General features: G+C 45.7%; 1 protein-coding gene across 2 annotated transcripts; it reads right to left on the minus strand.

Moving 5' to 3' along the window:
• Positions 1-791: 791 nt before the first annotated feature.
• Positions 792-9,233, minus strand: RPA2 (replication protein A2). 2 transcript variants are annotated; one of them, XM_014605116.3, is made up of 9 exons: positions 9,129-9,233; positions 8,929-9,026; positions 8,235-8,336; positions 8,034-8,147; positions 5,972-6,046; positions 4,281-4,394; positions 3,432-3,539; positions 2,870-2,964; positions 792-1,671 (listed from the first exon to the last, which is right to left on the minus strand). In XM_014605116.3, exons 1-9 carry the CDS (start codon positions 9,142-9,144, stop codon positions 1,587-1,589), a joined length of 807 nt encoding a protein of 268 aa, XP_014460602.1. In that variant the 5' UTR covers positions 9,145-9,233; the 3' UTR covers positions 792-1,586. The 2 variants fall into 2 exon arrangements, with proteins under 2 accessions (XP_014460602.1, XP_019344673.1); XM_019489128.2 differs by having other exon boundaries at positions 8,929-9,023; positions 9,129-9,230.
• Positions 9,234-16,130: the final 6,897 nt, after the last annotated feature.

Below are 16,130 nucleotides of genomic sequence, written 5' to 3' on the forward strand. Positions count from 1 at the left end.
ATTTTAGGCACTCACATTGGGAATTTAGGCCTCTAGTAATCTTCTGTAAAGAGCTGTTTCAGTGGCAGCAAGCAATTGTATGAAGTCAGACTGGGGTTTGTATCATGCTTCACATGCCTGAAGGTGGGACCCTACATAGATCACTCTCACACTTTTACGTAATTGAAGAACTGCCCTGGGTTGGTGCAGTCTAAACAAACACTGCATTTGAATGGTCTTCAATCATAAAAGGCTTTTATCTAAAATGTACTATGAGGAAAGATGGAATATTTTTTGCAATGGGAAATTGCTCAACAAGTTACTAGTTTTGTATCCTTGTGCACAGCCTGAGACACAAGACCAAACACTGATCAGTAAAAATAAAGATTCCAGAGCTCCCTATTCAATGGGCATTGCCAAGTGAATGAGTCAGGAGCCCTGAGGAACATAGTAAATATTCATGTAAGTTGTGATTACACTGTGATGTACCTGTGGCAGGTTAGGGTGTTATATCTTACGGTTGTCATGGCTGACGCTGTAGTTTTACTAACTGGTTGGACAACGGATTTGGATAGAATCATTCCTATCCAAACCATCCTGCCTCTGGCAAGGGGTTGGACCAGATGACCTCAGGTCCCTTGCAGCCCTACAATTCTACATGATGCATATATGAAAAAAGGGGCTGGAATAATGTTGTAGAGGCTAGGTAATGCCAGAGTGAAGGCTGCCTTCAGTGTTACACATGAGGGAATTCCCATTTAGCTTAGTTGTCTTCATTTTAAAAAAGAAAGCCAAGACCATAGAGTGCAGGATTTGATTTACAAGTGTGTTTACTCTTACTTCCTGAACATCTAGGGTTCACATTTCACTTAAGTTGAACTTTTACAAAGCAGTTTGAGTAAAATTCTTCAGATTTTCTCCTGAAGTTAAAAAAAGTAAAAGCTTTTTTTTGTTCAGGGACTAATCTACTAACACATTTAATCAAGGTGAAAACTTTTCTGCATTTAAACAAAACCACATATCTACAAGCAATTACATTTCAATTAAAAGCTATATTAGAATATCAAAAGTTTCAGTAATAAGGTCATTCTATAAACACAAGTATAGATTTATATGCAGAAAGTATATAACAAACAAAGAATGTATTTTTGATCACTGTACATTACAAGAAAATTTCTGAAAAAGCTACCACTACTGCAAGATAAGTGGAGGAGGCTGAAAACTGGCTGAGTGGAAGAATCACTTCCAAAACAAAAATAAAAACTGTCCATGGTAAGGCTAGAAATATCCAATCCTTTCCAGCCAACTAACCTACTACAAAACACTGAAACTAGATGGCCAATAGCCTCGAAGCTTCCAGCTCTTCTCCATACAGAGCTCGCTTCCCTCTATAAACAGCTGGCTCAACATGAGTCATTTGTCACACTTTTACTATTTAGCTTGGTTAGAAGAATCCTGTACATTTATTCTACTGCCCCTCAACTTCTGAAATCTGAATGCTATAAACAGGAGAGATCCTCTTCTGCTGATTAAAGCTTGGTAGGGCTGCCCATGGATGAGTTTACGACAGTTCAAGCCAGCTGGAAAAGTAAATCTCAGAAGCACCTTTATTCAGCATCTGTAGATCTATAGTGCTCATCATCCACTGTGGAATAGATGTGTCCTTCACTGCTAAGAAATTCAACTGCTTGCCTGTGAAGGAAAGAAACAAAAAAACAAAACAAAAATCATAACTATTTGATATCAACAGGTTCCTTCTGTCACACGTATCCTCAGACCACACTCGCTATTCCATGCCAGCCTCACTATGCAAAGGTTTCAGAAGATATGCTACCTCATGAGCAAGTCAAATGGTAATTCCTTTGGTCAAATGGGAAGGAAAGAGTTGTTAAAGACCTTATTTTTCCACCCCCAAAAGACAAGACCCAACTGCCCACTCAATAGCACCAGTCACTTCCTCCAGCTGGAAAGGTGTAATAATGTCTTTGCGTTCCAAATCAAAACAGGATACAGAAAATACAGCAGTATCTAATGTAGTAAAGTGAGCCCCAGTTTAATCTTCTGGGCAGACATAGTATGAGAAAGGGATTGCTTATCAGCCCACACAGACTGAATTCTAACATCTAGGGTATGCAGGACTGTCCTTAGATACATGAAAGAAAAAAAGTGACACTGCCTAGGCACTGGCACAAGGAACCCAAATGCTAAAAAAAAAAAAAAACCCCCACAAACCCAAAACACAAGTCGCATAGTATTTTTAACAGAGGAAATGATGCACCTCATCTTGGTCTCATAACTTCAACAATTCAATGGAATTTTCTTATATTGCTTCAAGAGATGTTTGACCACAGCTGAAACCATGAGACTAGGATGAGAAAGCAATCACCAAAAGGAAGCCAAGGGAAACAATGGCTTTCATCTCAATGCAAACTGGTGGTGCAATACTGCTGTGCCAGAGAAACCAAGTTCTTTGATAGCAAACTCTGCTCAAACATGAGGCTGTTCGTCTTGTAACCCTTTGTGAATCTTTCCAGGCAAGCTGATATTTGTGATATATGTTTTACCTTGTTACATTCTTGGAAAGTCAGCTCAATACAAGTTAGCTTCTACTGTAACCAATAGATAAAAGTAAATCACTAATTTCTCTTGTACGTACGCTGGAAAAAAAGCAAAGTTCCTGAAATAATTAACGGGGTCTAACTTAAGATATACTATTCTTCATTTACTAGACAGAAAAAAGGGGAGGCATCTGGAGTTCTAGCATTTCTGCATGCTATGCTGAGTCACTGCATCTCTCTTTCATTCCCTATTGGTTTACCGCTATTAACTTGGTCCTAAGAAAACTGCTTTGGTTTCCAGAAGATTCTTTGTTCTGGAACTGTATACTTACTTAATTGTTGTCATGTTGATATTATGCAATTGAGACTGCAGGTCTTGAAGGCTCATGCCTTCTGGAAGAGAGCAGGTTTTAATCAAATTCAACACCTGGAAGACCAAGTTAGAAACAACATTTGCATTATACTCAGGAATACAACAGATTTCTCACTCTAGTTCCATGGACATGGAAGGGGTGGGAGGGGGGAAGCCATTAGACATCACTGCTTTCCCTCAGTACCCATTGCAGTTACCAAGCTTCACTATTCCTTTTGTTTGCAGAATGCTATAGTTACTGAAGGTTGTTAAACTCTTCAGTATGAGGGGACAGCTGAATACCATTTCCAATTATGGCCCATGCTGCAAGTCTAGCAGCACATACAACCCTCAGTCTACACCTGAACTTCCACTAAAATAGAAAGCAGCGAAAAATTGACCATAAACTATAACCTTTATGTGGACACTATATTTTGGTCTATTTGGCCTGTGTCATGTTGCATTCTCCACCAGTCAGTGGGCCCTGTGGTTTTATGCTGACTGATGTACTACACGAGTAGTATGCCACTGCTCTTACATACCTGACTTTGATGCACAGTAAGTCCATTGACTGGCAAGTTACTCATACCTCCATAGCTTACAGTGCCCATCCCAGAAGAGGAGAGAGATTGAAGCATTTTTGATCCTTCCTAGAATTACAGAACAAGGCAAAACATGTGGTCACAAGGGCTGCTTCAAGACCATGGGATGAAGTGAAGGCTTTATTTCATGAGTTTCTAACATTTGGCTCATGGGCCACAACCAGCCCAAGCAGCTGTTCTATTCAGCCTGCTGAACTACCAGTGGGCCCCTGGAAATTGAGGGTGGTGTGGCAGAATCTGGGCCCCAGACAGATTAGTAGCAAAAGGGTGAGCATACGCTGATACAGTTGCCTGTTACCACCGTCATGGCCCAACCTCCCCAGCCGCTGGCCCCTGTTGCATGCCCCGTGCTGAAGCCTGAGCCCAAGCTGTGGCACAGGACATGCAACAGCTCTGGCACAGAACATGCATGTGCAGCAGGGGAGGGGGTGGATGTTGGAGCCACCGCCACTTTCACGTACCCTGAGCTGGAGCTAGCCTCCAAGGAGTCCCTTAGTCTGGATATGGCTCAGGGCACAAAGCAAGTTTGACACGCTTGCTTTATATTATTTCAAGGAACAACAATGAGAAAAAATGATCCTGAACCACTAGAGACTAATTGTGGTATTAACAGTACATCTCTGGAAAAGCCATAGTATCTGCTTCACTATCACTAAGCTACCCTTCTTCTGTAGGCTGTGACACCATTTTCTTCCCCAAGAACCAAGCTTTCTATCACTTTTGGAGACAGGCTAGAATTTCCTTTATATGTAAGAGCTAAAGATGTATCAGTAATATTCAAAGACGTACCTTAGTCTGTTTCCTGAGGATCATATGTGCATTAACTATTTCCAGCAGATGTGTAGTGAATTCATTCATATTTTCCAGAGGCTTGATCTTAAATGCTACCAGGCTTTTCTTATTCTTTTTGGGGGAAGAGGAAAATGAAAAACCAAGTATGAAATTACAACACGTTTTATGTGAAAACACAATGTAATCTTAACCTTAAGAGCAGGGATAGTGATGGAAATGGAATTTATCTTCATATAATTAGTACCAATAACTTAGCCCTAAACTGAAAATATTCAAGGGTCATATTCATATTGTAACTATGAAAGGAAATAGAAAAGAGCAACTTAAAATCAAAGATATAATGCCTTTATGGACTGGAAGCATTTTAGATCTGCCTTTCTACCCCATATACCCCAGCAGCACCAAGGCAGCAGGCAATAGCTGACCAAGACAGAACTGGCTGCCTGCAAGGAAAAAAAAAAAAAAAAAAAAAATCTATGGAAAGGCCTACACTCTAGTGAGCGCTCCTTTAAATGCAGCACTGATGCTGGAGGATTATCATTCACTCAACTTTAAAAAAAAAATGCATTACCAGAAGCACAACAGTGCCTTTTCTTTGGATTCTAATTGACAAAGAAAGGAAAAAAACTACAGATCTGATTCTGTAGCCAGCTAGTATCCATCTGTACTGAGATTTAAATGCATACAAAGCTATTTAAGTGCCCTGTTATGTCACTTGTTGCCTCCCAGAAGCATTATGGGAACCAAGAAAGGTTTGAAGCGCCTGTCCCACTAACACTAAATTCTCAAGAAAAAAAATTCATTGCAAATTTAATAATGATATGCAAATCAGATCTAAATGACCAAACAGTACAGATGAGACACATCAAGCAAAAGTGATATAATGTTCATTCATCTAAAGCAGTGAAGGAAACTGAAGGTCCGGCCCTTTAGACCTTCCTCCAGCAATGCCTCCTCTTCTCTTACTCAAGACTTGGTCAAGTGTATGCAAACAAATGCTATACTATTTTGCCATTAACTCAGGGGTTGGCAAACTTTTGCTACTGCAGGTCACTACTTGTGACTTAACCCCCAGTGTAAGCTGCAAGTCTGCACACCTCACCAACCAGCAGATGCTGCAAAGGGAATACATGGAATACAGGTGGAAAGGCCCTGGAGACCTTCCCTCTGCTGCTCTGGCTGGAATAGGCTGCTAATTTTGGGGCTGCCACAGGCTGGATCCAGCCTACAGCCCAAAGGTTCTCAACCCTGGTGTTAAGCAGCCTAGGACTTACTACAGTCTACATCAATAGGGGTCAACATTTTTTGCAGGCAAGCCACAAGTTAGCCCTGAAACCTCTGGGTGTGCTATTCTTATCCCCTTCTCCTGCTTAATATGCTACTCTGCTCTCTATTCCCTACCAAATCATCTGCTGTGCTGCCTGCCCCATCCCTGATCTGATGCAGGCAGAAACTGCCTGTATCACAGGCTAGCCACCCCTCATCTACCCACTGCAATGACAATGACTCAAACCCTCCCCAAGTGCAGGCTTGCCAAGTAGGATTCTGCATGTGTATGGTGCCCAGCACAATGAACCTCAATAAACTGATGGGCGCTTCTGGGAACTACAATGCAAATAATATCTGTGAAAATAATATCTGTGAGATATTAGATAGTAAGGCCAGTTATTCTATTCAGCTGAAAATACCTGAAATGATCGAAGATGTCCAGCCACTTTCACATAAGTTCCTGGGGGCACCACAATGTTTTCACTGCCTGCCTCCTTTCAGAGAGACAGAAAAGACAATTTTCCTTTGTAATTTACTTCTTGGCTATTAGCAACATGCTACTTAAAAAAAAAAAAAAATGATGCTCATCTTGTAAAAGCCCATAATATCCGTTTTGAAACTTTTTAAATTAAAGATGTTACAAATAATCTCAAGAAGAAACCATTTTTCTGTTTTTTGTTTGTTCACTGGGTAGAACTATAACCCTAACTCATGTACACAATTCATACCACAGAAGAGGAACAAATTTTATTATAGCATCTTACTACAAATACAATGATATAACCACAAGCGTGGTCAGCTGTCTTGGAGCAAGTACAGGACACCTTTTGAAGTTAGCAAATTTTAAGTACAGGCAAATGAAGGTCTCAAAGTGTGTCTATATTGGTGAATTATGATGCCAAGCAGTGGGCCTATTTCCTCTGTGGTTTGTGGTGCCAAAAACCACGCACACAGTGAAGGTTAAAATGTGCCCTGAGCTGTAAATCTGCAGCAGAGGGACAAAAGTTTGCTACCAGGATTTCCCAGTAGCAAAAAAATAAATAAATAAATAAATAAAAAAGCAGCACCGGAAAAAAAGGGGTGTGACACGCGTTATAGCAGCATGCACTGGAACAAACAGAAGCTTGGCCCTTCAGGGAGATGCTTTGGCTGCTGGCTAGAGCATCTCCACTATTTTATTTGTGCCCCAGCTGGTCCAGCACACCAGGAGTCAGGAAGAGTTAGGAAAGAGCAGTTTGCCTGAAGCGGGACAATTTGTCCCTCACAAAGCACAGGTGTAAGGGTGTGCACCGTGGCACAGAGTAGCAGCACAATTTTGTGCCACTACTATTTGTGATGCTGCAAGTGCATGCCCTTGCTCATCTGGACATGACCCAAAGTTCAAAGCAGCATAACTGCCATAGCACAGTGTTGTGTCTCCATCAATAAGCTCTGCCTCCGAGATACTTATTAGCATATGCTCAGTGCCATGCTAAAGGTGGACAAATCCTGGTGGCATGCACAGAGCAAGCACGGCATCTCAATACAGTGCTACAACGGAATGGTACACACACTCAAATATACTCAGCTTGGTTAGACTGTTAGCTTTCAATTACACATCCCTAAAATATTAGGGAAAGGCGATGTGCATTACTATAGCAGTGTGGGAGAATCCAAGGAAACTAATGACGCATCTTATTTTGCACACCTCCCCTCCCCGCGCTGCAATCTATCCATTCTACCCATGAACTACTAAATTTAAGAAAATGGAGTAACACCACCAGGGACAGAAACAGGGACCAGAACCTATGGCACTTACCCCTCCATGGCAGTGCCCATCTCACTAAGCCAATGAGCAAAGCACCCTCTAACTAAGGCTAGAAATAGATGTTGCCAAATGAAGCAGATTGCCTGTGCTGGGATGTGTCCACAAGTGGCACAAAACATCTCTTCCATAGCTAGATTTGGATGTATAAGCAACAATTAGTTATCTTTGGGCAAAACAGGATTTGACTCAGCGACCTCTTCAATTCAGTTATGAAATAACTTTGAAAATATTGAAAGGACAACATTTTTAATGAGACGTATGGAATGCTGCAGAACTGAAGAGGAAGTGAAGAATAGAAGAGCAGCCCCCATAAATGCAGGGATTCCAGTTAGAGTGATGCTTGTCTAGGTATATGCATGTCATATTATGAATGTACCAAAAGAGGCATATTATCTATTAAGGACTCTACTAGGGTATTGACATGCCACAGTTCCTATGGCATTTAGAAAAAGGGAACTAAATGCTGAATACGAAAGCAGACTATCTGACAGGGTAGGCAAAGAATTCTCCAATGCTCATTTAATAAGAGGCCCAATTAAAAAAGTCCCTGTACTCAGCTGAATTAGTATTACATTACAAGGTAAATACTACTTCTTTGGACCCGAAAAGACGGATAAAAATTAAATACTTAAATGCCCCCTTATCTTAAATCCTAAGCTCAACCTGGTGCTTACATCAGTATCAACCCACTGTCTGACATCCATAGGGGCTGCAGTCATATCATCCACTTTGTAGAGAATGTTTGTCGGTGCTTTCTCTGCCTGTCTGATGAGCCCCATGATAAGGACCTAGAAGAGATGCAGACAAAAAAGTTACTTTGTGATGTAGGTTCCTGTCGATTCTGAAGCTTTTCCCATTCCAGATCCGATTCCTACCTGTGAAATCTCTACATCTCGGACCTGGAACGTTTCATCCACCTGCTGAGCAGAAAACAACTGAGACACTGTACACGGCACGATGTTCTGGGACCGGGACTTCTGCAAGAGGGAATGGAGAGTCTCAGAGAAACAAAACCATTAAAAAAAAAAAGAGTCTGGAAGGGTTCTCAAGGGTCATTTGGTCCAACCCCCTCCTCAAAGCTGTCAAACCCTACCAACGCCGTCCCAGACAAGCGCTGTGTCCGACCTGCGCTCGAGAGCTGCCAGGAACAGGGCTCGCACCTCTCTAGATTTCCTGGTGCTTGATGACCGCTCGCAAGATCTTCCTCACGCTTCGAATCACATTTTGATCTTTGCATGCAGAGAAACAGCCACCCAGACCAGCCCACGCACCGACCTCTCCTGTCATGCAACATGTACTTGGCACGGGCGCTACAGGCACCGCTACCACATGAGCAAAACCCCGGTCGTCTTCCGACAAAAATCCGCGTAAGGCAAGAACGCTTTTCCAGTGAGTTTACGCTCCGCACGGCTCCCAGTTAGGTCTGAAACCTGCTAGTAGCAACGGCAGCATTAAGGAGCATTCAAATGCTCAGCCTTCTGCCTGCAGCACAGGCCAAGGCCGCAGGCAGCTGCCAGACATGCCCGGGGAGCGGGGGGCCCATGCCCGGGCACGCGCGGGGGCACGTACCGGTCTCTTGTCCTGGGTGGCGGCCGGGGAGCCGAAGCCGCCCGGGGACTGCACGTATCCTCCGCCCGCCGACAGCCCGCCGCCGCTCTCGGACCCTGCTGGAAGGAGCGCAGCACCGCGTTACCCCGGACCCGGACCCGGACCCGCACCCGCACCAGTCCCGCCCCCCTGGCCCCGCACCCCGGCCCAGCTGCGCTCACCGTGGCTCGTCCACATGGCGGACAACAGCGCAGCGCCGCGCGGCCCGCAGCTCCCGCCGGCGCGCCGCACGCAGCCACCCAATCAGCGAGCGCGCCGCTCCCGCTCCGCCAACGTGCCGGCCAATCAGCTCCCACGGCGCTGACCTCCCAGCTATGTCCGGGTTCAAACCGGAAGTGTGACATCACAGGGGTAGAACGGTGACTTCCGCGTGGGGGCGGGGCCGCTCCGAACCCTGCTCACCTGTGGCGCTGGGGGCGGGGCGGGGCGGGGCGGGGCTGGTGCTGCGTGGGGCCGCGCCGCTGCATGCTTGGATCGGTCTTCTCGGGTCCTGGGCCGTCCTCTAGTCTTTGCAGCGGTAGAGGTTGTGAGCAACGAAGTAGGGGGGCTGCGCAGTTGGGGTTTTATCAGAAAGTCGAATTGACTAATAAAGATGTAAAATGTAATGCATCAAGTACAAACCCTCGAATAAAGGGCTGGGATTATGGGGCAAAATACTTCGAATCAACTCGAGCCACAGGGCTCTGCAGCTAGGGGACACGTCTCAATAACTGACCAGGGCAGTGCCCGACCCACGGCTCAGGGTTTGCGAGCCAGCCTGCCTGCTGGTGGCCACTGAAGAGCTGTGCTAATACGGTGTTTTCAGCTATCTTCCATGTTGGGCTATTGGATGGAATGTTACGCATTGATAAGGATGATTTATTTTGCAATTAATACCAGATCTGCCTGAATCCAAGATGGTTTTGAATGTAGGATGCTTTAACCCCGAGTAAGCCAATTCCATATGTGGAAATTTAGAACATATCATCATTCTATAACTGGCTGTCATTTCCCATGTATAGAATCTGATTACTGGAGGGTTGTTTTAAATCTGTCCTCAGCTATGGAGGGGGAGAGGCACGGAGCCTGCCCCTGCACCTTGCTCCCCTGCCACTTGACCCCCGTGCCCGCACCCCTGCCACCTGTCCCCTGATCCACAACTCACCACTGGGCCCTAGTCACCTGACCCCCGCCAATTCCCAACCCACCCTGCCGCCTGATCCCCGTCACATGCTGTTCTCCACCTCTGCCGCTGCCCAGGCCCCAAGATCTGCTGCCTCCTAATCCCAAAGCGCACTACTGCCCAGTACCCTACCCACTTCCCCATGTGTACGGCTGCTCCTACCCATGACACCTGCTGCTTCCCAACGCCCCCATGCGTTCTGTTGCCCAGTTCCCAACACATGCTGCTTCTGGCCGATCATATGCACATGCTGATGCCCGATCCACCCACACAGCTGCCCCATTCCTCAGCTGATCTTCATGTGCGCTGCTCATGAAAGCTGCTGCCCCATCCCCTGCCTGATCCCTGACCTGTACTATTGCCCAGTCCTTGACATAGCTGGAGACAGAGTGCTGGTACTCAGATCCAAGATGAGGCATGTTTTTCCCCATGTTGAATGAGGGGAAAAAACTTGTCTTGGATTCAAGTAAATACAGAAAGAAATTACATTTGGAAAAATTGGTGTGGGTTTATATACAAATCATATATTTCCATGAGAAAAAAAGGAAGGAAAGAAAATTTATAATATTTGCTTCACTGTCAGAAAGCAATTTACATAACTGTGCTTTATTTTACTTAACTAATATACAGGCACAAAGTAGGAAAAAAGATCTGCGAAACTAATAACCTCACCCGTTCATGGTGAAAAGACATGACAGGTGCTTACCTCAAAATCTTCATAATGGCCTATAGCTCTGTCTTAGAAGACTGTTGCATGTTTAATATGAAAAACCGAAGAAGAAAAACCAAAGTGTAATTTTTAATATGGTTTAAACCAGAACCAAGAAGTCAAATAATGTTGCAAGTAATTCAAGTAGGTTCCATGTTCATAGTGATATGTATTAAAAAATTCATAGTTGCATATACACGTATCTCTGATTATATTCGTCACATTTGACTAAGGTTATGTTCCATACTGACAACTTTGTCTATCCCTTATCAGCGTACCCCTCATTAATATGCAGAGAGGATGCCCGTCAAACCAGCAGCCTGGAGGAGTAACAGAAACCCCAGCAGAGTGGCAGAGACCCCTGGCAGTGATGGAGCTCCCTGGCGGAGTGATGGAGAACCCTGGAGGTGGCATCCACAGCAGTGCTGCCTAGCATTGCACCCTAACACCTCTCTCCAGCATCAGAGCGCAAGTAACTCCTGTGCGGGCCTCCCTATCTAGCCCTTGATACTTTGGCTGGCATATGTAGTAGAGCCTCAGGAGAAGCATGGCAGGGCCTTTGGTGGGGATCTCCCTACCCAGCACTTACTACTAAGCTGGTGCAGGTGGTAGAGTCCCTGGATGGCAGCCCCGGGTGAGACTGTCTTCCCCAGGGACGGCTAGGTGGTAGCTCCCCAGGTTGGGTTGTCAAGACTATGACTGATCAATACTGAACTACAGTTAAAGGTTAATCGTTAAGGTATTGCTCCCCTTTTCCCTTGTAATAAATCTGTTTTAATTTAAATTTGCTTACGAGTGGGCAGGTTTGTTTACATTATAACACCAAGTTCAAAGTTATTTAACCAAGTTTCTGGGTGGGGGCTCAAGGTAAATTTGAAAAGTTGGTGTAAAACCCCTATATTTGTATGCAGCTATTCTTAATTCCATCTAGTGCCTGGCAAAACAGCAACATATGGGCCTTACCCCCCCTCCCCCCACACACAATGGCAAAGACATGTGGTTTTGGGTGACCCAAAAAAGGATTTCCATACATAATCCCAGGCCTGGGGGCCTGCTATTAAGGAGCCAAGCTTCAGGTTGGGCAGGGTCCTGCCCAGCATCTTTGAGAGAGTCCCCTGATGTTGGAGAGGTGTGTTTTGGGGTGACCCAAAAAGGATTTTCACTCATAATCCTAGCCCAAACCCAGCTCCTTCTTGAAGCCTGAGGGGCTGTCAGTAGTCAGCCCAGCACGCAGATACCAATCTTTAGGTTGGGCAGTGTGCAACTCAGACTTATTAGAAGTGTACCGTGATTGACGAGACATGTGATTTGGGGTAACCCAGAAAGGATTTTGGCCCATAATCCCAGTGTAATCTCAGTTCTTTTTTCAAGGCTATGTCCTTGATACATGATATTATTTTACATTTTAATTAGTAAATATTTATTTTTGATTAAATCCTAGCTCTTCAGTTTGTATAATTCATTAGTAACAACTTTTAATTGTGTAAGGATTAGTTTTGTAAAAGGAACTGGGAAGAAGGAACTGGTAATAAAGAAACAACTTCAGACTCATTGGGTCGGACTGGGCTGGGCTGCAAGAACAGGTCAGTCCACAGGAGTTATCAAAATGGAAGAGTTATTAAAATTCACTTGAGAGATCCAAGGAAGAGGGCCATGCCCTTTGCTACAGAGGAAGGCAAACCCCACTTAGGTCGTACCAATTTGACCATGGGGTAAAAGTCCTCCCTGTTTTCAAATGTGGTGAGATCCTGAGAAGAATGGCAAGACCCCTCTAGCCAGGAACCTCCAAGTTTTAGTCCCAGAAGGAACACTGGTGGGCTATTAAAATCCCCAGCCCTGGCTGCAGCCAACACCAATGCTTCTGCAGAAGACATAAAAAGAAAAAAAAATCTCATACGACTAGCACAGGTGGGAAAAAATTCCTTTCTGGCCCACTGTGGCAACCAGTAAAGACTAGAAGCATGGTAAAATCCTATTACCATCCATCCTAATACCATCCATTCTGCTCCATAACCTTCTCCAGTTGCTGAGCATTGTCCTCTTCAATTTCCAACTGCTCTGGGATGCACAGCTTTTCTCATGATCCCTGACATCTTGTGTGGAAGGGCTCCTGGGTTTCCAACTGTTGTTATTTACAGAACACATATAGCTATACCTAGATCATCCCAGAGCAATGCTTATCCAACCCCTTCTTGAAAACCTCCAGTGATGGAGATTCCACAGCTTCCCCAGACAGTGCCTTATTGTTCTCACAGTGACGAAGTTTCCCATGATATCCAATCTAAATCTACTTTGCTGCAACCTCAAGCCATTAATCCACATCCTGCTCTCTGCAACAAGAGAGAAGAGGTGCTCTTCCTTTTCTTTATGGCAGCCCTTCAGACATTTTAAGATTGACATCATGTCCCCTCTTATATGCCTTTTCCATGGGCTGAACATGCCTATTTCTTTCAATCTCTCCTTGTGTGACTCGCCTGCCAAGCTCTTCTTCATTTTTGTCCCTCACCTTTGGACCCTCTCTGTCTTCTTCAAGTCCTTTTTAAAATATGGAACCAAAAATGGCACAAAGTACTCTACGTGAGGCCTAACTATACTGCATAAAGAGGTGCTATCACCTCATGTCTTGCACCTAATGCTCCTATTGATGCAGCCTAAAGCATCCTTTTTGAGCTAACGTGTCATATTGTAGACTCATGTTGAGTTTGTGATCTACCAAGACTACTAGATCTTTCTTCCTAGTGCTGCCATGCAGCCAGGTGTCACCCATTTTGTATCTGTTTTTGATTACTCTCTGTGAGGTGTAGCACCTTGCATTTGTCAGCACTGGCCATCCTGTTGGCTCTAGCCCAGCTTTCTAGTCTGTCAAGATCCTTCTGAATTGCACTCCTGCCCTCCAGTGTGTTTATAATCCTTCCCAGTTTGCAAATGTCAATATTGTTTCCAAAACTGCTCAAGAATATCTTTATTCCAGGATCCAAATAATTACTAAACACATTGAACAGCACCAGGTCCAAGACAGACCCCTTTGGGACTCCACTCAAAACCTCCTGCCATTCAGCCATGGATCCATTTATAATTACCCTTTGCTTCCAGCTATTAAGCCAGTTGCTCATCCACCTTGTAGTAGCTATACCACCCCACATTTCTCCAATTTGCTTATGAGAAGGTCATGTAGCACTTTGTCAAAGGTCTTGCTGAAGTCCAGGTGTGTTATGTCCACAGCACTCCCTTCATCCACCAGCTAGCTGTTTTGTCAAAGAAGGAGATCAAGTTTGTTTGGTATGATTTATTCTTAGGTCTCCAGATGCTGCTGTGTGGGGTGAGGTGTGAGCGATCTCCTCTCAGTCCAAAACACAAATGCATGAGCCTGCCTGGCAAGACTGAATGTAAACCAAAAAGTGGTGTTAAAGCAGTGGGGACAGCTTGAAGTCAGGGTTGTCCACCTTCAGAGGGGCTGGGGGCTGCATGTCACACAGGGTGTGGTGCCAGGGCAGTACACCACGTGGACTGGTTGCCACAGGAGCTGCACAGTAGGGCTGTGTGAAGCTTCGGTCTCTGATTCAATTTGGCGGAGATTTGGCCCGATTCGGTGGCTGAATCTCCAAATCCGAATCGAATCAGAGGACCCTTTAATCTCTCTGAATTGAATCGGAACCCTCTGAATCGATTCGGAAAGATTCGGTGATTCGGACATAGACACAGCTTTAATTGTTTTTTCTACATACTTCTAGGTAGCAGGGGCTCGTGAATGCTGTGATGCTGGGGCACATGGAGCAACCCACAGAAGCACGGGGGGGGGCAGTGCTCAGCAGTAGACCTGGAAGTGGACCAGAAGCACTTCCAGTCCACTTCCAGGTTTGCTGGGGAGTGCGCAGGGCCCCGCCCCCCCCCCACACCTCCCTCTGGCTTGGTGACTGGTGCCTTCTGGGTTGGGAGGGGGGGGCACCCGGGGTCCCCTGTGGCTGATCGCTGAGCCAGGGAGGCACAATGGGGGCTCCCCCAGTGCACTCCCCAGCAGACCCGGTTGTGGACCAGAAGTATTTCCAGTCCACTTCTGGGTTTGCCACCAACCACGTGGAGGGCTCCCCTGCAATCCTGTGGGCCACTACGTCCACCCCAGCATTGCAGCGATCACAATATGGTATGTAGAAACAGGTACATAGAAAAAACTTTTAAAGCTGTGTCTATATCCGAATCGCTGATTCTATGAATTAGCATCGAATCTTCAGATTCTGATTCAGCCGAATTGAATCAGGGACAGTGATCCGAATCATTGAATCAAATCATTGTCCCTGATTCGGGCTGAATCCAAATCCAAATCAAATAGGGCCCACTTGACACAGCCCTACTGCACAGGTTTTATAGGATCCCCTCTGCACAAGCCTTCCACTGCTACTGCTGTGCAGGCAGTTCCCCCCCTACCACCGCTGCCGTGTGAGCAGCATGAGTCCCTCCTGTCCTGCCCATTGCCATCACCCTGTGTAAGAGATCTCCCTCTCCCTCATAAAAGGCGCATGCCCCTGGCGGCTGGGGGGGCACTGCTGTGCCAGCGGCGGTGAACGGGGAGCTCCCACAGACGCCATCAGCACTGTTGGCAGCAGAGGGGGCATGCGAGCGCTGACCAGGGGTCAGCGACCACCCACAGGCAGCAGCCAAGGGCAATCATGGACCGGCGGTGGGGTGGCGAGCAGCGACTGCCCGCAGGCGCCGCAAACAGTATCAACAGTGCCTTTTTGCAGGGGGTGCACCACCACACGCAGGGGTTGGACGTACACCCACGTGCACCCCCTATGCATTGCCCCTGCTCTCCCTACTGCTTCAGGAACAGTACAACCCCCCTTGCTAGCACTGTTGTTCGAGTAGCAAGCTAATGGGGTCTCCAGCCATCCTGTCCTTCCCCAGAGACCCTGGGACCTGCATGACAACCCCACATGGCTAGATGTGGCCTATGGGCTGCTAATTGAAAAGCTGTGGCTTGACGTAATTGGAGAAAGTGGTCTAATGGGAGCTGCCACAAACCAGGGTAGTTTTTTCTTTTTGCAGTGCCTGTGGCGTTTTTCTCAAGAGACCAAGGAGTTACATTTACAGAGTGATAAAGCTTGTTTATTCAGAGAGCCTTTTTAGCCTACAGCTCTGCTGTTCTCTCCTGCAATTCCCCAGCCAATGTAACAACTTATACATAACACTCTTGGAGGTATCCACACATCTTCCCCCTATGCGTGTAACATATCCCCCTGTAATACTAACATTGGCAGTTTAGTTCAACCCATTGTTAAAGCACATTTTAACAGG

Source organism: Alligator mississippiensis, chromosome 6 (assembly GCF_030867095.1).
Source record: "Alligator mississippiensis isolate rAllMis1 chromosome 6, rAllMis1, whole genome shotgun sequence".
NCBI lineage: Eukaryota > Metazoa > Chordata > Crocodylia > Alligatoridae > Alligator > Alligator mississippiensis.